The sequence below is a fragment of the Sceloporus occidentalis genome, unplaced genomic scaffold (genome assembly GCF_023333645.1).
Source record: "Sceloporus occidentalis isolate IW3139 unplaced genomic scaffold, rSceOcc1.0.p SCAF_9, whole genome shotgun sequence".
NCBI classification, from domain to species: Eukaryota; Metazoa; Chordata; class Lepidosauria; order Squamata; family Phrynosomatidae; genus Sceloporus; species Sceloporus occidentalis.
The window spans coordinates 14,805,270-14,829,847 of record NW_028316989.1 but is presented as its reverse complement, the minus strand read 5'-3'; the positions used below and the strand labels follow the sequence as shown (position 1 = coordinate 14,829,847).

Below are 24,578 nucleotides of genomic sequence, written 5' to 3'. Positions count from 1 at the left end.
GGATGGCAATGCCAAACCTGTCTGAAGTAACATGCCAAGAAAGCCCCATGCCTTAGGGTTGCCATAAGTTGGAAAGGACTTGAAGGCACACAACAACAACAACAACAACAACAACTACAATCTTTTGTTCTTAATAAAAAGTCTGCTGAAACACATTCAAACTGCTCTTATTTATCACTCATTCCTGGGGTTGCCATAAGTCGAGGTTGACCTGACAGCAGTTAACAACAAAAACTGTGGCTACATCCTTGCTTATATCTAAGAAATACAGAGACCTAGGCCCTTGGAGAGGGTTCTTTTTTCCAAAAAAGTATCACTTTATTCACCTTACATATGATAAATAATCTGTTTTAAAAATAATTTCCATTCAAGTTTTACATTTCTTTCACTTCATGTGGCATTCTGCCCTGCAAAACAGAAAATAACAGTGGCAAACCTACACTTTTCACCTTTCCCTCTCTGGAGGCTGACATACAAAAACAATTCTGTTAAGTACAGTTGTTCTGAAATGGGATCCTGAAGGCTTCAACTGCAGTGGAATGAAATATCCAGCATTAAGTGAGGAAAGGCAGAAGCCACATTGCAGTTTGAGGTGTGACAAGGAGGACTGGTCATGGAAGGACCAGAGCCGGTGCCAAGCAGAGACGGGGAGAAAAATGTTGCAAATTTCATCCTTGCATGAAAGAGAAAACTGCAAATCTCTCTGAACAAATCTTGCCAAGAAAACCCAGTGATAGGTTCTCCATAGAGTGGCCATAAGTTGGAAATGGCTTGAAGGCATGCAACAACAACAACAACAACAGAAAATAGCAGAAATTTGGTTGGAGACCACCCTCAGCATAAGTGGCCTTACGTGTATGGGAAAGAGAATTGAGAAGTTGCAGCTACAGCTGTATTCGCCAAGGTTTGCCGTTATGACATATTTCTTCCTAGAAAGCTTTATTAATGTATAGAATTTGCAGCCTCTGACTTAGAGGGCTTTAGAAAAGGATTAGATAGGGTTGGAGTCATGTGGCCTCTAGGTGTTGTTGAACTGCAGTTCCCAGCATTCCTCACCATTGGCTATCCAAGCCTGGGCTGCTGGAAGGCACAGTACAAGAACATCTGGAGACCACAGACCTAGACTAGACGGCTCTAAGGAGGATGAGGGGGAGAAGTCTATCAGTCATTATTGGTTATCATGGCTGTACTGAAACTCCATCTTCCGTAGCAGTTTACTATGGAATGATAACAACTTGTGAGTGTGTCTAACCCAGGATGAAGAACTGTGGCACATCTGGGGTAAGGGCTGCCAGGCTAAATATGGGATGGGGCTCCTGGAATTTTAATCCGGAACAGATCATGGAGCAAAATGAAGTACCATAGAAATCTGTCAAAGGGTGTCACTAAGGGCTGCGAAGGGTGTGAGGAGTATATACCACACCAGGTGATACCTCAGAGAGGGGTGTCACCTGGTGTGTCGGTGGGAAGGGGCTGCCTTCTGGGTCTGGTGGTTCAGCTGGCCAGGTGGGAAAGCAAGTCTCCTCCATCTGCTGGTGGGACTAAGCTCCTCTTGAGACTAGTGGCTCTCCTGGTGAGGCAGTAGATAGATAGATATATAGAGAGACAGTATTTGAAGACAGTCACCTCCATTTCTCACCTGGCCAGCAGCTCCACTAGAAAAGGCAGTTGAAGACTTGCAATACAGCAAAGGTTACAGGAGTCACATATAATACCCAACCTGCCAATCCTATGGAGAGGCCAATCTTCTGCGGGCTGTATAGGCTCTCAAAAATGCCACAAAACCTAAATCAAAAACTCCATCAGAAGTGATTAGAAAAATGTATTTTTTTTAAAAAAAAGAAAAAGTTAAATTATGTCTCCTGTACAAAAAATTAAACTGAAGCTCTTGAAGCCTTCCAGGAGAGGCAATTCCCCCTTTTTATTGCTGGAGAGTATGGAGAGGTTGCAGATCACAAAAACAGCCATAGGACCCCAGGGCTGTATCTGCCCATCCCTCTTCTTGCACCACCTTATTTGCCACAATTGGGTTAGAAGGTGGGCACGTCTACCAAGGGTTGTCATTGTTTTACCCTATCACATTTTTTGTGTGAACTGCAGATTTATTTATTTATTTATTAAAAATGCACATACATTATTATTATTTTTGGTTTAGGAGAAAAGAAGGCACTTGGGCACAGACCTCCAGGCACAGAAATGAAAACATTGCTTTGGCATCTGCAGTTTTCAGTGGCAATGCTTCACTCCTGACTATCAACTAGTCTTTTGCCACTGGGATTAAAATGTCAGCAGGTTTAAAAATAATGTCATTAAAAAACTGGAACCTGATTGGTACACCCGCCTCTGGGGCGGACCAATCGGAAGCAAGAGGCAGGGCTCCTTGATGAAACGGTGTATTCAACTTCCTTTGCCAGCTCCAGGGCACCAATCAGGATCAAGGGGTGGGTCTCAGTGACATGCCTTCATTCCCAATTTTTTTTCCAGTTGAGCATAGACTGTGTGCTACATATATTCTGCCCCATTTGCACTGCTATTAAATCCTGCAGTGACTACAAGACGGATTCATGCACATAAATACACACCAGTTATTGTGTGGTCTGGTGGTGTTGACACTGACAAATAGTCACACAAGGAAAGTAGCCATCCCACACTGATCCTAGTTGTTCTGTTGTCTTCCTGAAAATACTATCTGGATAGATAGTTTAGCCTTCAACTTCTTTCTCCCACTTCTGCTTCGAGTTTGATGCCAGCTGTGATGCGCAAGAGCCTTGGACTTCTGTTGAGGAGCAGCCATTTTGTCCTGGCACATTGTCTCCCTCTGTTATTTGAATAAATTTCAGAGCATTATTTAAATTCATACACTTAAATCTAGAGGTCACTGTCCCTCCAACCACAGAGCTGATGAAATACCCACACAGCGTTGGGCTCAGAGGCATTGTGTTATCCATCTCACTCCAAATCTTCCTTCTCTCCCTCTCATTGTCTTTTTCTGAGGAAGGCCTTCCATGTTCTTTCCTCAGTTCTCTTTATTAAATGAAGCAGCAGTGGGTCACATTTAGGTTTTTTGGTTGAGATGATCAAAATGGCTAACGGTGAAGACATTTGGGGCTGGCTCTGAGATCTCAGCAATGCCCATTCAGTTCACGACCGAACACAGCCCCTCACATTAACAGGTCACATCTTCCTTTGACAAAAATCATAGGCAGATCTAGCTGGTGTCCACAAGTCTGGGGAGAGGTAACAGTTACATAGCCATGGAGACAAGCAGACTCACACGAAGCCTTCACAGAATGGAGTCCTGTTTACTTTCCCCTCTCCAGGCCTTACCCCTTTCTTCCTTTTCCAGGCAGCCATCTTGGTAGCGCAACCCAGAGTCTTGTAGAAGAAGGTATATGGGAAGCGTCAATGGGACCAAAATGGCCACCAAGGCACCCTGCTAGGTCTCTTCATCCCAAAGGCAAAGCTGTTTCTGTGGCACATAGTAGTCAAAGCTGTAACCCTTCCGGCAACTTCGGATACCACACTTGTAGGAGGAGACCTTCCCAGCCGCATCACGGCTCTTGCAGTACTTGAGCATACAGGGATACCACTCAATGCTCAGCGCATAGCTACAGATGCAGGGCTTCCAACGATCTGCGCAGAGCCGGCAACGCTGCAAGTCGGGCAGATCGGCTGACTGGGGCAAAACCTCAAACATGGAGCCATCCACACCTGCAAGGGAGATGAGCAGAAAAAGGCAAAGTCAAAAGTCAATGCCTATACCAAGCCTTCTCCAGTTCTACAAGCTCCAAAGCCTGAAAGCCTCCTGACAACCTCCTCCAGTTTCCCCTAAGGCCTGCAACATCCTCCACAACAGGGGTGGGAAATCTTTGCCTCCCCAGATGTTTTATATTCCCAGAGACTCCAGTCAGCGCAGCCCAAGGGACGCAGTTATGGGAGTTGTAGTCTAAAATATTTGGAGGGCCAGAGGTTTTCCAGCCCTGCTGGGAATTTGGTAAAATTACTTTCAGGGGGGTGGGTGGGTGGGTTTGAAGTTGTGTACCTTCAAGTCATTTCTGACATATAGCACCATTAAGGTCAACCTATCCTGGGGTTTTCTTGACAAGATTTGTTCAGAGTTGATTTCTTTTTCCCTTCCTCTGAGACTGAGAGTGGTTTGCCTAATGTCTAGTGGACCTAAAAGTAGAGGAGCCCGCTCCCATTTCCCATCTGGTAACCCTATCAGCCACTACCTCTTCTCATGGAAAGCAACAATGCCTCCTACCTTTCTCCAGCCAGAACTTCACATCTTCTTCCCGGGTGTAGATGGCTTCCTTTGCTTCTGAACATACGTTGTGGATGTGGGAGCTGAGCTGAGCCCCTTTGCTGAAGTTGACAGCCACATCCATGCTGAGATGTTCTACTGCTCTCACCTCTTCAGCCTGGCGCACCGTCCGTGGGTTTTTCTGGCAAGGAGGAAAACAAGGGGTGGGGGAAGACAATTTTTAAAAGGAGCCTTGTGAGCTTTTCTGTTGACTTTCTCAATCGCAAATATGGTTGCCAGGTTAGAACCGTCACAGGTGTTGAGATTTCAGGGCCAAGATCTGAGACCTAGGTGGGAACAGAGAAGCTGGGCAAGCCTGTTTATAGCCAGCCCCAATTCATGGAATATTATGGAGGAACAAGTGTGTGTGTGTGTGTGTGTGTGTGTGTGTGTGTGTGTGTGTATAAAAGAGGCTTGTTGGTAAAAAAATCAGGGCCAGTCAGAGATAGGGCCAGTTACAAACAAGAGTCAGGATGAGTTAGGAAGAGAGGAACTGATTAGATCTTAATAGCATTTTGGGAGTTGAAAATATGGAAGGACATCAGAAGAAAGACTTAGAGGGGGCCCTTGATATATGCTGAGATTTTGTTCCACTTCTCCCTGTGGATACAAAAATCTGTGGATGCTTAAATCCCAATATATGCAATGGCATCGTAAAATGGTGTCCCTTATATAAAATGGTAAAATCAGGTTTTTCTTTTTGGATTTTTTCAAAATATATATTTTCAAGCCATGGATAACTGAATCCATGGATGCAAAATCCACTGATTTGGAGAGCTGTGACCAAGGTGTTACCGTGTCTTGTGTGTGGAACCAGCATAACACTGTATGTTTAGTTTATCTCTTACAATAAATTTCATGTGCTTATTTAAGGGCTGTATGGTATTTGTATTTGTTGTGGAATTTTACTCATTTCCTTGGGACACTCATGTTATTGTTTTTATTATGATTATTATTTTAAAAGAGGGGAACTGAAGGACAGACAATCGAAGGACATTTTGTTCTAACAGAGCCTGGGAAATGTTACGGTTTTGTACAACAGTTCACAGGATGCTCCAGGAAACATGGCCAGTGGCCATGCTAGGTTAAACTCTGGGAGTTATTGAAACCTCTGAGATCTAAATAAGGAATTTAGGAGTGGACAGAACAGGTCTGCTCCCAGAGTATTTTAGCACTAAGGCTGTCTCAAATTCCCTGTTACCTGTGCATTCTGGAGGCGGCTCTTTACATAGCGTCCCACTGTGCCACCTGGCATGACTGATGCTGGTGCGGATCACTTTTTCTGAGGCCACAATGAGATACCCAGCCATGTGACTGATGCCAGCTGTGATGCCCCTCATTTTCAACCTCAGAGGAAGAGACCCACACTAGCATTGACACTGGCATAGTAGGATGCTGTGTAAACAGATGTCTGCCATCATTCCAGTGCACTGGATCTCCCTGGAAGATCTACACAACTAATGAAGGTTCAGGAGTCCACTCCACTTTTCTCTCTGGCAACTCTAACCTATTTTCCCCTTTGTCTCTAGGAAAGGCAATGCAAAAACAACCCTCCTGGACTGTTTAACATTTTAAAAAAACCCAACGTCCATTATTTTTCAAAAACCAGATGTGAATGTTATCGTTGACATTTGATCTTCAATATGTCCTTCATCTCACCTGCCTGAGTTTGGCCATGGACTCGCTGGGGATGATTTCATTACGGTGGAGCCTGGTGACAAAGCAGAGGGCTTGGAACTGGCTCTGTCCCCTTTCCAGTTCCCCGAGGATCAGGGCTCGGAAAATCTTCACCTCCTAAGAAAAAACAGGGGTGGGAAGAAGAGAGAAAAAGGGTTGTTGGCTTTAGTCGGAGGTGAATGTCTACTCCTGGTCACAATATTTTCCCAATGTGAAAATGGAAAGTGGTGTTGCATCTCAACCAGTCAGCAAGCTCTTAACAGTACAGGAGTCCTCAGCTTATTTTGATTGTTGCTAAGAAAGTTCATCAAATGCAAAGGTAGTTTGCACTTAATTAATTCAGTGGAGTTCATTAAAGGCTGAAATGTTGCCCTTCCCAGTAGCCTCAGGCAAAAGCAAACTGCTGCACTCTTTCCTAGTTTGTCTGTTCTTCTTCATTAATAACATTTGTCATCTTGACCACACTCTGATGTTGCTTGGCTACCTAAGTCCTGGTTTTCACCTGTGAAATGTTGGAAGGTATGGGATTTTGTGGGGATCCAAACAATGATGCCAAAATCCAGAAATTAAACTGAGGCAGGATTCCCATCTTGGGATAAGGGCATGCAGCTGTTCTTTTTCTTTTCAATTTCTGAATGAAAATGCCGACTGGAAGAGACCACAAAGCAATCACTCCTGCTAAATCCAGGCCTCCCTTCTCCTGAGATGGAGGAGCCATTAATGACACTACCAGGAGGCCCAAAACTTGCTTGCTTGTCAATGAAATGGATCTCACCCTATCTGCTGCCCCAGTTGCAAAAGGAGCAGAATCCAACCCCCAAGAGTTTGGGGGAAAGAAAAGAAATATAGATGGAGAGCAAATAAGATGGAGATGACCAAAGTAATGGAGGGAGAACCACCATTCTTACCTGACTGGTCTAATGATAGTAGCTAAGTTACTATCAAGAGCCAACATGGTGTAGTTGTTTGAGCTTGTTGCTGCTGTGAGCTTCCAAGTCATAGGTTTTTTTTTAAGCAGGTTTCTTCAAAGGATTTTTATGCTCAAAAGGGCAATCAAACCCTGATCTCCAGAATTGTAGTCCAACGGTCAAACCATTACACCATGCTGGCTCTCTAGTCAGGTGGTTTGAGCATTGTATTACAACTCTGGAGGGTGCCAGATATAACATTCAGGCTTTTTTTTTATTCCCAAACCTGCGATTTGGGCATCATGCTAATGGGCTGTTACTTCTCAGCTTCACAACCCATACAGTTTTCCCCAGCCTCTGCGAGCTCAGTTACCTTTGTGCCAGCAAGCTGGTCACCCAGCAGTGCTGCTGAGCTAGTTTAAATATTTATCTTTCTCTCTCCCTCTCACAGATATTCTTAGTGATTTATAAGCTGCTAGTTCTTTCACTATGCCTGGCAGGGAAAGGAATGGTCCTTGCCTGGCCTCTTGGTGGTGTGAGTTGTGGTCTGCACCTTCCTTTAGTGGCAACCAGACTGGGAGGAGGAGGAAATGAAGGGGGTTGGATGCTGGGGAGAAGTAAGGGGCACAAGAATGGTTAGTAAAGGGAAAAGGAGGCATGAACTGACACACTGGTGTATTGTCCATAGAATACATATGGTTGTGATGCTGGTGGGCAAGGAATCTACTCTGAGTTTTAGTCCAACTTGCAAAGAGCTGTCCAAAGTGACAGCTCACAGAATCCTCCAGCTAGGAGAGTATCCTGCACTGGTCAGGATATTCGAGGGCCATCCCCAGAGCTGATCCAGTGTCCCCCCATTATCTGGACCTCTTTTACAGTGCAGGGGTGGCTATTTGCAAACACGTCCCAACTGTCCTGTCCACTGGCACCATGGCTCACTGACTTCTGAGGTAAACCAAGATGTCCAACCTCAGTTGTATGGCTGGTCACCTCGTTCTGGTATCAGAGTGAGTGACTGGTGAGAGCACCAAATGCACCAAGCGTCTCAGTAGGATGCATTACAAACAGCTGCCCTGGTGCTGGAATGGAGTGCTTCAAATCTTCCCAGAAGATCCAAAGTAAGAGATAAATTTTTAAAATCCATTTTAAGATTATTGTACCTCAGTTCGGGGATTCAGCATGATGTAGTGGTTTGAATGTTAGATATGACTCTGAATACCAGGGTTCAATTCCCCACTAGGCCATGAAATCCTTTGGGTGATCTTAGACAAGTCACATACTCTCAGCCTGTGGGAAAGGCAATGGCAAATCTTCTCCAAACAAATCTTGCCAAGAAGACTCCATGTTAGGGTTGCATTAGGGTTGCCGTGAGTCAGAAATGAATTGAAGGCACATAGCAATAAACAACAACAACCTAGGTTCTGGTGCGGAATGTGTCAGACATTGTCCAGACTGTTTGCACCAGAATACAAATAGCAAGTACATTTCTATCCCAGATATCTGTGCATTTAGGCACTCCCTAAGCAGTTTACAAAGTGTAGTAAGCTAATTGCCCCCATCAAGCTGGGTACTCATTTTAGCGACCTCAGAAGGATACCAGGCTGAGTCGACCCTGAGCTCCTGGCTGGAATTGAACTCACAACCTTGTTGTGAGTGGCTGCAGTACTAGCATTTAACCAAGGCACCACCAGGACTTGGGCCATGTATCATCTGAACAGAATGCCACCAGAATGTAGACAGAAATCACAGCACTTGGAAGTAGCCTAGACCATAAAGCACACTAGCAACTAGATTTTGATGCATTGTTTGCTCAAATAATAAGAATAAAAAAGCCATTTTCTCTCCCTCCCACTTTCAGTCACGACTAACCTCTGTTTTCCCTCTTGAGCTTCCCTGCCCCTATGAATTCCAGAGTAAGGCTTCAGTGTTGATGGGACAACACTATCCTCCCCTCTTTCAAAATGTCCCATCAGCTAAATTGGAATATTCCCTTTATTATTTCAAGCTGGCATGTTAAACCCTAAAGCCAAATGGCTATCCAAACAAACCATCTAATGGATTGAAAAATGGCTTTGGAGAAAAAGAGGGGAATGATCTTTTGGTTTTTGCTCCCAAGTGCAGACATGTCAAGGGCAGTTCAAACATCTCCCAGTGATGGGGAGCTAGGTGGCTCCCATATCAAAATAGACTCAGTGAAATTCCTATTCCTTTCCGGAACATTCTGTCTATGTTACATAATGACATATCTAGGACCTATTTATCTGACAAAGCAATGATGAGTTCATATCACTTTCATTGTCATGACAGCAGCCAGTGAATCCTGATTGCTGTAGTTTGTTAATATGCTAAAATTAGACGTCTCTGCTAGGAATAGTAGTAATAGTCCTAATACCTTAGACACCAGATCCTGTCTGATCATGGAAGCTAAACAGGGTCAGCCCTGGTTAATACTTGGATGGAGGACTACCTATGAATACCAGGTGCTGTAAGCTATATTTTGAAGGAAGGAATGGGCAATGCCACTTCTGAGTATTCCTCGCCTAAGGAAACACTATGAAAATTCATGGGGTCGCCATAAGTCGACAGGTGACTTGAAGGCATATACACACAGATTAGGAAGTGTTTGCAGGGGCATCACTAGGAGTGCACAGGGAATGTGTCTCATACCAGGTGACACCTCAGAGGGGGATGTCAACTGACATGTTTGTGGAAAGGGACTGTGTGTAGTGCTGCATCTCTCCAAGGGTAGACCAGGACTTCCAGAGACTTAAAGTCCTGGGAATAGGGTTGCCATACGTCAGGACCTCCAAACCAGGACAAATGTACGACAAAATTTTCAAATGTAGGACACATTTTTGGTGTCCTACATTTGAATAGGAGCCTCGCTGAGGGGAGGCTTTCCCTCCCGGCCTGGGCCCTGGCCTCGCTGCGGCGGCGGCGGAGCCCAAGCGAGGAGGGAATCCTCCCCTCAGCCCGGGGGCGGGGGAAATCCCAGGGGCGGGGGCAAACCAGGGCAGGACCGTGCGGACCTGCCCAAAACTGGGAAAGTCCCACCCACAGGCGGGATATCGCAACCCTACCTGGGAAGGACCTAGTCCGCCTGCCTAGAGATGAAATGTAGTGTTGGAGAACATTTCTACCAATACTATGGACTGTTATAACAACCAATAAATAACTCCTAGAGCAGATTAAGCTTGGACTCGCCCTAGAAGCCACAATGACCACACTGAAGCTATCATACAGTACTTTGGTTGTAGCATGAGATGACCTGACCAGGGTGACCAGATGTTCTCCTTTTCCCAGACATGCCCTATATTTCCACCTTCTGTCCAGGAAAAAATATATTAAAAAGTCCTCCATTTTGAGCCTGACTAAGAAGCATGAATTTAAATGAGTGTTTTTTAAGCTTTTATTTGGTCATGTTTTACATTTTTCTTGAACCTTTTACAGTGGTTAGGACATCTGGTCATCCTGGAAATGACTCACTAGAAAGCCATAATGCTTAGTAACTGAGAATCCTAGTCCAGCACAGAAACTACCACGCTGCATTGGCTCTTGTTTTCTTAGCAAGGGTAATTCTTCCTTCAGGAAACAAAGGACTCCATGTCATCAGAGCCCTCTTCTCCAACTCCAATTCCCTTCCTGCCTGATAGAACCAGGTGATTCAGCCATGAGTAAATTCTTGGCCGAGCAAACAAATGATACAGCCTGTGTCCAAGGACTTCCATGCAACTTCCCAGCATAGCAACTAGTTCCAGCATGACATCAACGCCTCCACAGATGTTCCATTTAGAGATGATCGGGGACTCTCTGCATTATCGCTCCCAGAGGAAGGATATTAGGAAATCCTGCCTTGAAAAGTGATTCAGGGACATCAGTGATGCAAGGGAAAGGGATAGCGGTGGGTTGATCTAACATTTCCAGATTCGGTAACAGATTGTGTTGATTTAAACAGAGGCCAAGTCCTAACGTTTATCTAAACTTGATATGAGTTCAAAATGCTGAGCTGCAACTAAGAAAAAAGTAATGTCTCATCATTCAGAATATCAGAGCTCCAGGTTCTACAACTGAGAGCAGTTTGTGCAAATGAAAAATCTGCAGATTAGAAGTCAAGCAAATTTGCAGTCGTCATTCAATACTTCCCCTCGCCTTGCTGCCTACCTTTACATTATGTATGTATCACAATGGGCTCCTGGATTTGGAGGAAACTGTGAATTTAATGAGAAGGACATGGAGCAAGGGAAGGACAAGAGGTGAAAAGAACAGAGTACAGACGATAGGGAGCAAGATAAGGATATAAGTAGACAATTACATCTTTTAACTTTCCAACTGCATTTATATTCCTAAAAATCCCCAAATAGATTGCTCATCTGAGCCATGGGAAAACACTTGGAATCCATAACTGGTCAATAATGCCTATCCAATGAAGTGGGCAAGTCACACTCTCTCAGCCTCAGATGGCACCCCCCTCTTTTAAGAAACCTGCCAAGAAAACCCTGTAATAGGTTCGCTTTAGGGTTACCATAAGTCAGAAATGACTTGAGGACACACAACAACAACAATACAGCTTAATCTCTAGTCTGCTCCAACAGCTAGGTAGTTTACATTCCCATTTTTTGACTTTTTCTGTGTGTTTTTTGTCTTTTTAAAATACTTTATAAACATGTTTCAAACTATATTTAACCCCATGCCTCTTAAAAGAATTGCTTGTTTAATCGTTATTTAATTCTTGTCATGATTATTATTAATTTTTAGATAAAATTTTGTTATACATTATTGTTAGCTGCTTTGCATTCTGTGCTGGGAGTATAAATAAAACCATTAAATGAGCAAAGAAAGAAAGATACAACATATGAAAGGTTCTGACACATGCAGATTAATGTGGACACAACCTGAAAGGACTGTGTTCTCAGCCACACACTTGTCTGGAGTTTTGCCCATCAGTGACATCCCTTTAAGGTTTCAAGTTTGCTGGAATTCCAAATATTCCGCACAAACTATCCAATTCCCCCACTGCCGGGGAATGAAGTGATTAATTAAAATGCAGTCTTCAAAAAGCAATATTCTGCCAATGGTTCCCTTCCCGCATTCCCTTCACCACAGCTGGCAGGAAATATATACTTTCATAACCATGCCATAAATTTGCTAATGTTTAACACTGCAGCGAGGGAGCCTTGCAATGCCTAGGCCACCTTGCTGGGGAAGCTAAATTGTGTCTTTCTCTCCCAGGTAATAGAATTCAAAGATATAGCCATGTTGCTCTATATAAGCAGTATGCAGACAGATCTTATAGCACCTTTAAGACTAACCGAAAGAAAGAAGTTGGCAGTATGAGTTTTCATAGACTAAAGTCTACTTCCAAATGCATCTGAGAAAGTAGACTTACGTTTATGAAAGCTCATATAAGTGACTCATAGTGTCTCTCACCACTGACCTTTTGTAGACTTAAGTCTACTTCCAAATGCATCTGCAGAAGTAGATATAAGTCTACAAAAACTCATGCTGACAACTTCTTTCTTTCAGTTAGTCTCAAAGGTGCTACAAGATCCATATACTTTGTCTCCCAGGGTGAGCATTTAAAACCTGCAGTTATCTCTCTCAGGGAAATGGCAACATAACTGAGCTGATGGTAGGTTTTGGAATAAGCCTTCGAGAGGGACCCTGATGGATGGCATTGTATCCAATTTCCCCATTTTTAAAAACAACAACAGATGGTTCTGTCATTGGCTATCAAACAGAACTGCCTTGCTAAATTGGGTAAAAATGGGTAATTTAAGCCAACATCCCATTTCTGTGGTCAGCCAAATACCCTGGGAAACTCTCAGATATGATGTGAAAGCTACAACCTATTCTTATTAGCTGTTCTTAGTACCAGAGAGTGGCATCACTGGGATTGGCATCACTTGGTGTTGTAACACATGGCATCACCCCCGCCCCTTCACTTCTTCCTATATCACATCATTCAGGATCCTTAGTAAGGTTTTTTTGGTACTAAAGCTACTCACAAATCATAACTGTATGAAATATACAGTTGCCCCTTCTTATTTGTGAACTTAGAACCCGCGGTCTCATTTTTTGCGACAGCAAGGAGGGGAGGGATTAAAATGGTAAGTGCATCCATTATAATCAACGGGCTTTGAATATATGCTAATTTCCATTTTTGGGGGGAAAGGCAGAATGGATCCCCCATGAAAATGGAGGGACGTCTGTATTTACATTTATATGGTTTCACATGATTAAAGTGAAAATTTGGTAAGATGTGGTGCTTTAAAAGAAAATTTAAAAAGAGTAATTAAAAAACAGAGGACTCTACTTTCTCTGCCCCACTGAGCTCACTCCACTCATGCCTTCTCTTCTGCTGAATGCCAGGATTTTAAAGGGACAGAAGCGAACACCAAAGCCCATTTCTGCCAAAAGATAAACATTTGGAAGCAATGGTGTCACCCTCTTTTGGAGTGACACCTGGTACAGACTGCGCCCCCTGCACCCCTAATGACACCCCTGGCAACAGACACTCAGAGAGAGGCCGGTTCTGACCACAGAGATCCTATGCTGTGCATTAATTCTTCAAGCATTGAGCATGCAGTTTGCATGTTTTGCTCCATCTTCATACAAAGATGAACATAGCAGGATGTTGGATCCAGGGGCCAGCGGGTGGCTTCCATATCTTTGAGTTGGTGAATCTGCTCTGGGCTTTAGCCTGAAATGTAAAAAGAGGACTCCAAGGTGCTTAGGACTATCCTCAGCACTGTGGATAGCTCCTTTCAAGTTCAGAAATCCTAAAGGGATTCAAGTCTTCTCATGCTTAATGAGGGTTAATTTTTATCCTTTAGAAAGGTTAGCCTTTTTTTAAAAAAAACGTGCAACAGGATGATCAAAAGACATCTAAAGGAATAACATTTAGCCACAACAAAGCACATGAAGACTTGTTTCTTCTTCTGCTTGTGGTTCCAACTTCTCCAACTTGGGTTCCAATGAGTTTGGCTCTTGTCAGCCCAGTCTGTCTACAGTATGCTAATCCTGGAGCTGAACAGGTCAAAAACATAAGTTATAAATGATCATTTCTAGAGCCCCATAAGGCATTCAAATGCACCTGCATTCCTTAGGTCAGTCTTAACAATCACATTAGTCTCCTTCACCTGGACCAGAACTGCCAGAAGACAATGCAAGTCAATGGCCTCAGGCAGAAGATGTTGGGAGGTGGCAAACGGCAGCAGTTGTCCCTTGGTTATGCCTGTTTGTTGGAGCGCATGATTTCAGACTTGTCTTCTGTTACCAGCATTCAATGAGAAGTCCATTTAGCTTTTGCGCATGGAATAGCAGGAGAGGGGTACCAGATCATCTTTTGACTCAGGCAGCAAAATGTCTTGTGCCCATTTCATCCATCCCAGTCTGCAAAATGGAAACCAATGAGCCTGATACCTGCTTGCAGAATAGTTATTAAAAAAAAATACAATAAAATACCGTGCCTCCATTGACATACTTTAAGTTGCTTCGACTAGCAGCAGGCATTAATGCCAGACCACAAAGAGATGCGTTACCCTAAAAGGTGCCTTGACATCTCACCCAGCAGCTAGGAATTTTAAACACTGGAGATTCAGACCTCCCTGTTTCTTGGCACTTGGTCCCTCCTTGGTGGTGAATGAAGAGTTATGAGCCAACTCAATGTAAACAGTGGTCAGTAACCGTGGGAGGCCCAGCAGATCTCAGAAATTCTTTCGCTTTCCCTTCTCAAAACCCCACATGGCAAAACAGAAGGGTTACTTTGTCATTACGCTCACATTTTAAAAAGAAAAGAAACAAAACTTTTTTTAAAAAAATTAAAAACCTACCCAGATTTGTACCGACCTAGAAAACACAGAAACACCAGTGTAAGGTTACTAATTTACAGAAGGATGTGTGTATGTATGTGTATTTCACATAATCCAGCATTTTAAACCAGAGCTATCTTGTGCTATTGATTTAGGGAGGTACCATATATAGCAAGAATATATGCTTTGCAGGCAAAAGGTTCCAGGTTTGAGTTCCAGGAAAAATATCTTGCCAACATTTCAGAATCCTGTATGGAAGTTACTCTCCCCATCACCATCACCCGAATTAACTGAACACAAACTACTTTTGCACTTTGAACTCGGTTTGCAGCATCTGAAGTAAACTGAAGACAAAGAGGGAAAAAGGGAAGATGATGGAGAAACTAAACCATTTTAAGAGCAACTGAAAAAGTGGGGCTGAAAAGAGGATTAAACAGGACCATCCTTGCCAAACTGGGACAGTTGGAGAGTATAACATTTGATATTGTTTTGACTCCAACTCTTTAAACCGTGCAATGGTTCAATCCATGTTTATACTGTTTACCTTATTTTTGTGGCTGCCCATTTTACTGCTCTGCCTTTTAAATTGTTCCACTGATTACACTGTCAGCCATCCAAAGATCTTACGATATGAAATAGGAGAGAAATACTGTTTAAGTAAGTTAATAATGCAAATAAGCAAGGGGGTTGTGGAAGAGGGAAGAGTGCGAGACTGCCATATTTTCACATGTGCCTCCTTCCCCGAACATGTCTCCCCTGCCTTTTAATGGTTAGCAGTTGACACTGTCTCCATCTCTGCTTGTAAATCCCCAGCTGCCATACAGATGCCAGCTTTACAAGGGGTGCAAAGGACAGGATAAGCCATAACTGTAAAGCTGGTTGGTCATCATCATCAACCACAGGCCAGATTCAGCTCATAGGCTGCCAGCTGCCTACTAGTGCTGCAGCTTTCTGACAGCTTCTCAGGCTGTATCTGCACTGCAGAAATAGTGCAGTTTGATATCACTTTAACTGCCATGGTCAGTGCGATGGAATCCTTGGATTTGCTCAGCATTCTCTGATAAAGAAGGCTTAATATCTCACAAAACTACAAATCCCAGGATTTCAAAACATTGAGCCTTGGGTGCTAAAGTGGTGCCACACTGCATTATTTCTACAATGCGGTCATGAAGATAGCTCTGTATCACAAGACTCAGCATCTCCCAAATGCAGATTTTTTCTTTCTTTCTGGCTGTGTTCACTCTCACCCACTCACATTCGCACTCTTCCAGGATCTCTCACTGCATCTTTCCTTCACCATCCCCTCCCAGCCTCCATCAGAAGCCAGGCCTGCCTGATCAAATGAAAGAAGGTTTGGGGGGGGAATGGCGTCAGGGTTATGGAATTCAATTGAGTTTCTTTGTGTGTAGAAGGGGAGGGAAGGCAGGATGGTAATAAGGAACATCTGGGAATGCTAGAAAGCACACACATGATCTTCCACTTTGGTTCTTCCAGAAAGACCTACCCCTCCTCTGTCTCTGTCCAAGTGTTTGAATAAACTCCTTCTAACTCCTCCAGGGCTGAATTAACCTTAGCAGTTCCCCCTCCTACACACAATGAGCTAATGCCACAAAGTCAGCTCTGTCTGTTAGGATAGTGTAATGCCTTGGGTGCTATCTTCTGTGCCTCTGAGGCTGCATCTACACTGCAGAATTAATGCAGTTTGACACCACTTAAACTGCCATGGCTCCACGTAATGGAATTCTAGATTTGCAGTTTTCCGAGATATTTATCTTTCTCTACCAGAGAGCTCTAGAGCTACCACAAACTACAAATCCCAGGATTTCATAGGGTAGAGCCATGGCAGTTAAAGTGGTGTCAGTGTGCATTAATTCTGCAGTGGGTGACCTATGGCAAGTCACATACTTTCAGCCTCAGGGGAAGGCAATGGCAAACTTTCCCTGAATAACTGTCTGGGGTGCTTTGATTGTGTATTCCTGTATGCAAAGAGATTCCGCCTCAACATTAGGAGGAGGTTTCTGACAGTAAGAGCTGTTCGACAGTGGAACACACTCCCTCAGAGAGTGGTGGAGTCTCTTTCCTTGGAGGTCTTTAAGCAGAGGCTGAATGGCTATCTGTCAGGGATGCTTTGACTGAGAGTTCCTGCATGGCAGGGGGTTGGACTGGATGGCCCTTGTGGCCTCTTCCAACTCTATGCTTCTATGCTTCTAAATAGGTTCACCCTTGCGTCACTATAAATTGGAAATGACTTGAAGGCACACAACAACAAGAAGCTCTGCCAAAGCTAACCTCTTTTTTATCCAGTGACTCTTCTTTGGCATCTCCAGTCCTCATCCTGAGCTTTTCAAGGAATCCTTGACCAGATTCCACAGTCCAGGGCACTTTGATTTCTACTATCTCTTGGTGAAGAGAAAGGGAAAGTTGCAAGGACTTCATTTAATTCAAGGATTTCAGCTGGTCTCCAATCATTTCCTAAGATAACTGATAACAATGAAGATCTTTAAAGCAGAGTAAATAGCTAATCAAAGACAAAACAGAGATGTCACTCCTGCTCTGCTTGCCCCCCTCTATCTTTAAGATAATGGTTTCCAAACCTTCCACTTTCAAGGACTAATCATAGTTGTGCTCCAGAGCCTGTATTTTATCTGTAAAACATCCCAGATCAAATCTCAGGCATCTCCACGTAAGGCTGAATAAAAGCCTTACGTTAAATACTGGAGAGCTGCTGCTTGGTGCCCTCTAGATGTTTTGGACTATAGTGCCCATCAGCCCCAGCTAACATTGTTGAGTGAGCACAATGGTTCATGGGGAGTATTTCGGTTCAGAGAGAATCTGTGCTGCATTCTTATAGCTGTCATGGCTCCTTCCTGGGGAATGCAGGGATTTGTAGTTTGCTAGAAAGCTCTAGCAGAGCTAAATAGTTCCTCCTTTCTTTAGAGAAGAGAATGGTGGTATGTACATTCTCTCATGATGTATTGAGTGGCCTCCTTTTGTCCCATATGGGGTTCCCCCCCCTCCACTTTCTACTACATGAGGAGATGTGAGTCTCATTCCAGCAATCACGAGTTCAAGATACTCCATAAACACCAACTCTCCATCCCACACCCTTCTTTCTCTCCCCCCTGAGAAGATATCAGTGTCCAGTGTTCCCAGGCTGGAGCCTCTTTGATGTGCTCCATCTCTCCCCGCTTCCCCACCCATGCAAAATACACCAGGGACTATTCCAGAGACAGTGAGCAGGGAAAAGATGGGAGATCAACAGGCCCCTTGGCTTAATCAGGGCAGACGGAACAATGCCTTGGCACCAAAGGCCCCGGTTGCTTCCCACACGCCTGGCGCACAGAAGGGCTGGTTGTTTGGCTCTGCCGCGTCAGTGACCACACAGTCATTACTCCAGCATGATGGCCTTTGTTGGAGGCCACTGACTCAGGGTCAGACCTACAGTTTCAGATGGCCTCGATGTCTGCATAGGCAACAGCTGCAGCACATGGCAACCACAATATAAAGCACAGACACACACACAGACACACACACACACCTTTTCTTATCACTCGAACCCTGTTAACATCACAAGGGGAGCCCATCTGGACACAATCTACACCACAAGGGCTTTTCTAGTCCTGCTGTATTCTAACAATTGGCAACCAGCTGAAATTTCTAGGTATACTGCTTTGGAAAATGGAGGTTCCCTGGAGCCATTATTATTATTATTATTAACCTTTATTTATAAAGCGCTATAAATTTACACAGCGCTGTACATACAATCTTTTTAATTGGATGGTTCCCAGCCATCATTCTTCAATAATGGGTCTTTCTCCACAAATGGTGTCCAAGAGCCATTTATGTGCATCAAAATTAGTGGCCATCAACACCCCTTGTGGCAATGAGTTCCATAAGGTAATAACTCATTGTGTGGATTAGCTCTTTCTCTTCTCTGTCCTGAATCACTTGCGAAGTAACTTCATTAGTCGGGTAGCCCAGAACTATTAAATGAACAGGAAAGAGGTGAAAATTTTCTGCCTCTTCACAATGCTGGATTCATATGCTGGCACAAGAAACCATCAGCTAACAGAGCGATTACAGTGTGATCTTTTGGGATCATAATCCAGAAAGTACAATCTGCGCATTTGACAAAGTGATACAGTGGGCCCTTGGTATCTGCTGGGGTTTGGTTCCCTTTAGATACCAAAATCCATGGACACTTAAGTTACATTATACACAATTGCATAGTAAAATGATATCCCATATATAAAATAGCTAAATCAAGGTTGATTTATTGATTTTTTTAAAAACTTCAAGCCATGGATGATGAATTCGATGTATAAACGGTGCATGAAAATGGCAGTGGGATGTTGGCATGAACAAAGTACTAGCATCAACAATTGCCTTATTCACGTCCCAAACACAGTAGTTTCAATTCACTGGGTGATCATTCAGACACTCATAGGCACGTTCCAGACCCGCAAAAAGTACGTACTAGGTATGTACTAGGGTTAGGAAAGGGTGTCCCTTCTGGACGTCCTAACCCTAGTATGTACCTAGTATGTACAAAATGGCGGTGCCCATTCTACATGAGCGCCACCATTGGGACTCAGTTTCGGAGCTCCTTCCAGTGCCAAATGGAGCGGCACGGAAGTGACGTCCTGGAGCAACGCGAGGGCGCCTGGGGCGCCCTTTCCATGGCGCCGGAAGGAGCTCCGAAACTGAGCTCCTTCCAGGTTTGTGTTGCTGGGCACAGCTTTTACACGGCTGCGCCAGCGACACAAATGAGAAAGAGGCCAAGCAGCCCCTTTCTCTTTGTCCCCGCCACTGTCGGGTGTCCTTGAGGCATGAAGCTCCAAGGACCCCCCTTTCCAGGCCGCGGGGAAGCGGCCTTTTGCCGCTTCCCCGCAGCCTGGAAAGCGGCAGATCGGGGCCTCAGAGGCTGCCGCTGTGGCAGCTGAGGCCCCGATCTGGGGAGAAAGGGGCAGGAGCAGGCTGCCCCAAAAGGGTGGTCTGTAAACCGCCATAGAATCCCTTCCATGAGGTTTGCCATGACTGCGCTTAAGATGCTCTCTTGTTATATACCTTCAAGTGGAGCCAACATCTGGTGACCTGATCCTAGGGTTTTCTTGTCAAAGTTTATCCAGAGGAGGTTTGCCTTCCTCTTAGGCTGTGAGAGTGTGACTTTTTTGTTTCGCACATATCTTTTTGTGTCTATGATTTTATTTTTATTTTTTTTAAATTCTCAAATGAAACAACTGTCATGGCTTTTGAGATATATATATATATATATATATATATATATATATAGGAATGCCTTTTTTCTTGGAGGACAGTAGAATAGAATCTATATGCATTCTTTATAGCTTGCATACTCTTGCAAGGCTGCTTCATCCCTCCCTTCCAGCAGGGTCCATGGGGGTGCATTGTTGATGGGGTGGGTAGAGAAAGTAATTAACTGTGATTTTTTTTCAAGGTTCCTGGAATGTCTGAATGAATCTTTGATGTCTGGGAGCTGACTATGGACGCTTACTGCACCAGATGATCTGAGCAGATATGAAAAATTCCACCTGTGGTATCAAATGAAAAAGCAAAGATGTGCATACATGCAATCTTGGGAAAAGTCCTGAGGTTGAAAGCATATTTCCTCTAATTTGGAAATAAGTGTACTTCCAGACAGAAGGCTCCTAGCACTATCCATCTCAAGGGAATTGAAGGCACACCACAACAACAAAATACTTCCCTCTTCTTTCCTGGAACAGAAAACAAACCTTGGGAAAGTTCTTTTTTGGTGATAATGCTAATTCCCATAATATCAACCAGATGAACTGGGGGATTCTAGGAGTTAGAGTACGTTTCCTATGCCAATGGTTCTGCTGGCTGGGGGATTCTGGGATAAGTTTCCCAAGCCAAGCACCATGGAAGCTGGCTGGGGATTGTTGGAGCTAGAGTCCTACAAGTAAGTTACTTTTCCAAGTCAGGTTCTGGGAGTTACCATCCCAAAAGTACATTTCTCAAGCAATGCCTGGGGAATTTTGACTGTTTGAGACCCAAAAGAATGTCTCCCAAAGCTAGGGCCTCGCTGGCAGAGAGGGGATCTTGGGAGGTATTGTTCCTCCCCAGCTCCTATCCCACAGTTTATTCTGCTTTCCCCATGAGTCTTTCCTCCCACTCTGAAAAGCCCTCCCCATCAGTGGCATCACTAGGGTTGGCAACACTTGGTGTGGCAACTCATGATGTCACCTCCTCCCATATTACACCATACAGAACCCTTTGCAATGTTTCTTTTGTACTAATGTTACTCATGAAATGTAGTTCCCAAATATCACAGAATGTCATGGCAAGAGCTGTGACATGAACAACTAGTGAAATTACAGATTATACCTTTAAATTACAACATCATATGCACAGCCTCAGTGTATTTACACATACATAGTGTCATATGGAAAAGTGAAAGTGTGGTAAGAAATAATAAGAAGAATAGGAATGGGAAGGGAAGCTATGAAAGAACTAGACAAGATCCTAAAGCACTGGTTTTCAAACTGTGGTTCTCCAGTTGTTTGGGATTTCGACTGCCAAAAGCCACAGCCAGCTTGGTCAACTGTCAGGAATTCTGGCAACTGAAGTCCAAAACATCTGGAGGACCAAAGTTTGAGGATTATTTTTCTAAAGAGTAAAGATATACAACTAAAGTTAGAATCATCCAAGCCATCGTATTCCCCATCACCATGCGCAGATGTGAGAGCTGGACAGTGAAGAAAGACATTAAAAAAAAAATCAACTCATTTGAGATGTGGTGCTGGAGAAAAGTGCTGAGGATACCATGGACAGCCAAAAAGACAAACAAATGTGTCCTTCACTGTATCAAGCCTGACATTTCCTTGGAAGCCAGGATGAACAAACTGAGACTGTTGCACTTTGGCCACATAATCAGAAGGCATGGATCAATAGAAAAGACAATAATGCTAGGAAAGGTAGAGGGTAGCAGAAAGAGGAGTAGGTACCAGGTGGATGGACTCAATCAAAGAGGTGATGTTGGACATCCCCAACATCCTAACCTGCTCCTCATAAGGTATGGTTTCTAGATCCTTCCCCACTTTGGTTCTCCAGATGTTTTGGACCTCAGTTTCTACATTCCCTCATCATTGGCCATGCTGACAGAAGCTTCTGGAAATTAAAGTCCAAAAAAGCTGGTGGATCAAAGGCTGAGAACTATTGCTCTAGACAATGCTCTGGATTGGAACTGGAAAAGACCTTGAGGGACATCCCTGTAGGAAGACTTAATCCAAGCACCCTGGGAGAGATGGCCCCCCAGCCTCTGCTTAAAACCCTCCTTAACCTTCTCTTCTCCAAGCTAAACATCTCCAGCTCCCTAAGCTGCACCTCATAGGGCATTGTGTTCAGATCCTTCCCCATTTTGGTTGACCTCCTCTGGACAATGCCCTCAATCATAGAGCTGGAAGAGACCTCGAGGGCCATCCCTGTAGGAAGAAACAATCCAAGCACACCAGAGAGGTGGTCACCCAGCCTCTGTTGAAGAACCTCCTTGACCTTCTCTTCTCTGGGTTAAACATCTCCAACTCCCTAAGATGCACCTTGTAGGGCATAGTTTTCAGGCCCTTGCCCACTTTGATTGATATCCTCTGGACAATGTCCTCGTTGGTGAATCCTAGAGTTGGAAGAGACCTTCAGGGCCATCCAGTCCATGCCATTTCTGCCCTGTAGGAAGACTCAATCCAAGTACCCCAGAGAGCTGGTCACCAGCCTCTGTTGAAGAACTTCCTTGACCTTCTCTTCTCTGGTCTAAACATCTCCATCTCCCTAAGCTGCACCATGTAGGACATGGTTTCCACACCCTTCTCACCAGACCTTCTCTTCTCTGGGCTAAACATCTCCAACTGCCTAAGCTGCACCTCACAGGGCATGGTTTCCAGACCTTTCCCTCCTCTGGACAATGCCCTCATGGCTGAGACTTTCAGGGCCATCCAGTCCAAATGTTTGCCCTGTAGAAAGACTCAATCCAAGCACCTGGGAGAGATGCCCTCCTCCATCCAATGTTGCAGATCTTCCTTGGCCTTCTCCTCCCCAGGCTCAGCCTAGACCCCAGCTCCCTCAGATGCTCTCCTCGGAGGGTTTCCAGCCCGCAGCCCCCCTGGCCTTGCTCCCTGGGCTGCTCCTACCTGCTTGAAGTCGGCGGTGAGGGTGAGGAGGGTGCCGTCTCCTTTGCGGAGCTCCAGGCTGACACAGTCGGCGCCGCTGTCCGCCTGGAGGCTCTCCTCGGCCACCTGTCCGTCGGGGAGCCGGACCCGGACCCGCAGCTCCGAGGGGGGCGCCCCCAGCACCCAGATGGGCAGCAGCCCCAGCAGCAGGGAAGGCAGCCAGCCCCAGGGACCCCTTCCTTGCCTTGCCATCCTCCAAAGTCCCCTGCTTGCTCAGCAGCCACTGAAAAGAAACTTGGGGAAAACTTTCCCCAAGTTTCTAAAGTTTTCCAAAGTTTTCCAAAGTTTCCAAACTTTCCCCCCTTCTTGGAAGGGCTGCTCCTGGGAGTCAAAGAGCCCCTCCTGGAGGAGATCCAGCCCCCACTTTGGAACCTGGGAGGGGGGAGGTTGCTTGCTGCGTTGCCTTACTCTGGCTCCGATCCTGCTCCGTCCTTTCTTTGCTCTCCTCTTATTCATTCAATCGCCCCGTCACTTCCTTCAACTCGCTCCAGCGCCAGAGGGACCGGCCTTAAAGAGACACGAGGCCCCTCTCCCTCCTCCTCTTCCTCCTCCAAGGGAAAGGGCTCTCTCTCTGTGTGTGTGTGGAGGGGGAAGCACACGTTTGCATCTGGTCCCCAGCTGCAGGATGGAGACCGCAGTCAAGGCATCAGGAGAAGACTGGGCTTGGGAAAGGCAGCTATGAAAGGACTAGGCAAGATCCTCAAGGGCAAAGAGATGAAACTGAGCCCCAAAGTTGGGATCCTCCAAGCCCTGGTACTGTTCCCCATCACCATGTAGGGACCCAAGAGTCAAGGAAATAGAGTAGAGTCAGGAGAGAGAGGGGGGGGGGAAGACTTGCTCATTAAATACCTTATGAACATATGGAACTCATTGTATCTTATGCAACAGGCCAAGTTGAGTAAATAAGACTGTTGTACTTTGGACATATCAAAAGAAGATGCGACCCATTGGAAAGGTGAATTATGGCCCTATACAGACAGGCCAAAATAAAGCTGCTTCAGGTCACTTTGGAGGTATGGTGTTTCAATGATGCATGCGTCCTAAGAGTCTGGAAGCTGCACCAAAGCTGCACTCCAGTCCTTTGGAGCATACTTCCAAAGTGACTTGAAGCAGCGCTATTTTGACCTGTCTGTATCAGGCCTCTGCTTGGTAAAGTGGAAGGTAGCAGGAAAAGAGGAAGACTGCATTACAGGCAGATCAATTCAAATTGGGAAGCCACAGCCCTGAGTTTGGAAGACCCAAGGACGGCTGTTAATAACAGGGGATCTTGGAGGTTTCTCATTCATAAGGTTGCCAGAAGCTGGAGTTGACGTGACAACAAATACCAACAGTGTAGGGTTTCGCCAGTCATCAGCTTACTTGGCAGGACATTCAGGATGCAGAAAAGAATTCATAATTCAATGCATGACAAACACGTGGAACTCATCACCACCAGGCCTTGGAACAATTACTTTGGGGCACCACAACCTTCAAGAGTTCGGAGTTTTCCCACCAATCTTTGCTTGGCAGGAGATTCAAGACTGAGAAAAGAATGCACTTCCTTATACAGTGCTTTCTTGACATAAGGAATTGGTTGCCACCAGACCGTGGGGGGAAAATATGTTACATTTTACATTTCATCCTTGGAGTTCTGAATAAGCTTATCAGGAGGTTTGACAGTGGAACAAACTCCCTCGGA

General features: G+C 44.8%; 1 protein-coding gene across 1 annotated transcript; it reads right to left on the bottom strand.

The window, feature by feature from the left end:
• Positions 1-315: 315 nt before the first annotated feature.
• OAF (out at first homolog) lies at positions 316-23,330 on the bottom strand. The gene is made up of 4 exons (XM_089538073.1): positions 22,862-23,330; positions 5,963-6,097; positions 4,265-4,445; positions 316-3,711 (listed from the first exon to the last, which is right to left on the bottom strand). Exons 1-4 carry the CDS (start codon positions 23,090-23,092, stop codon positions 3,437-3,439), a joined length of 822 nt encoding a protein of 273 aa, XP_089394199.1. The 5' UTR covers positions 23,093-23,330; the 3' UTR covers positions 316-3,436.
• Positions 23,331-24,578: the final 1,248 nt, after the last annotated feature.

Excerpts from the sequence above, each read along its gene's own strand:
- OAF (XM_089538073.1), bottom strand. The coding sequence starts at position 23,092 with ATGGCAAGGCAAGGAAGGGGTCCCTGGGGCTGGCTGCCTTCCCTGCTG. Across the intron at positions 6,098-22,861 it reads TCACCGCCGACTTCAAGCAG|GAGGTGAAGATTTTCCGAGC; the intron begins GTAGGAGCAGCC and ends GTTTTTTCTTAG. Across the intron at positions 3,712-4,264 it reads GAAGTTCTGGCTGGAGAAAG|GTGTGGATGGCTCCATGTTT; the intron begins GTAGGAGGCATT and ends TCTCCCTTGCAG.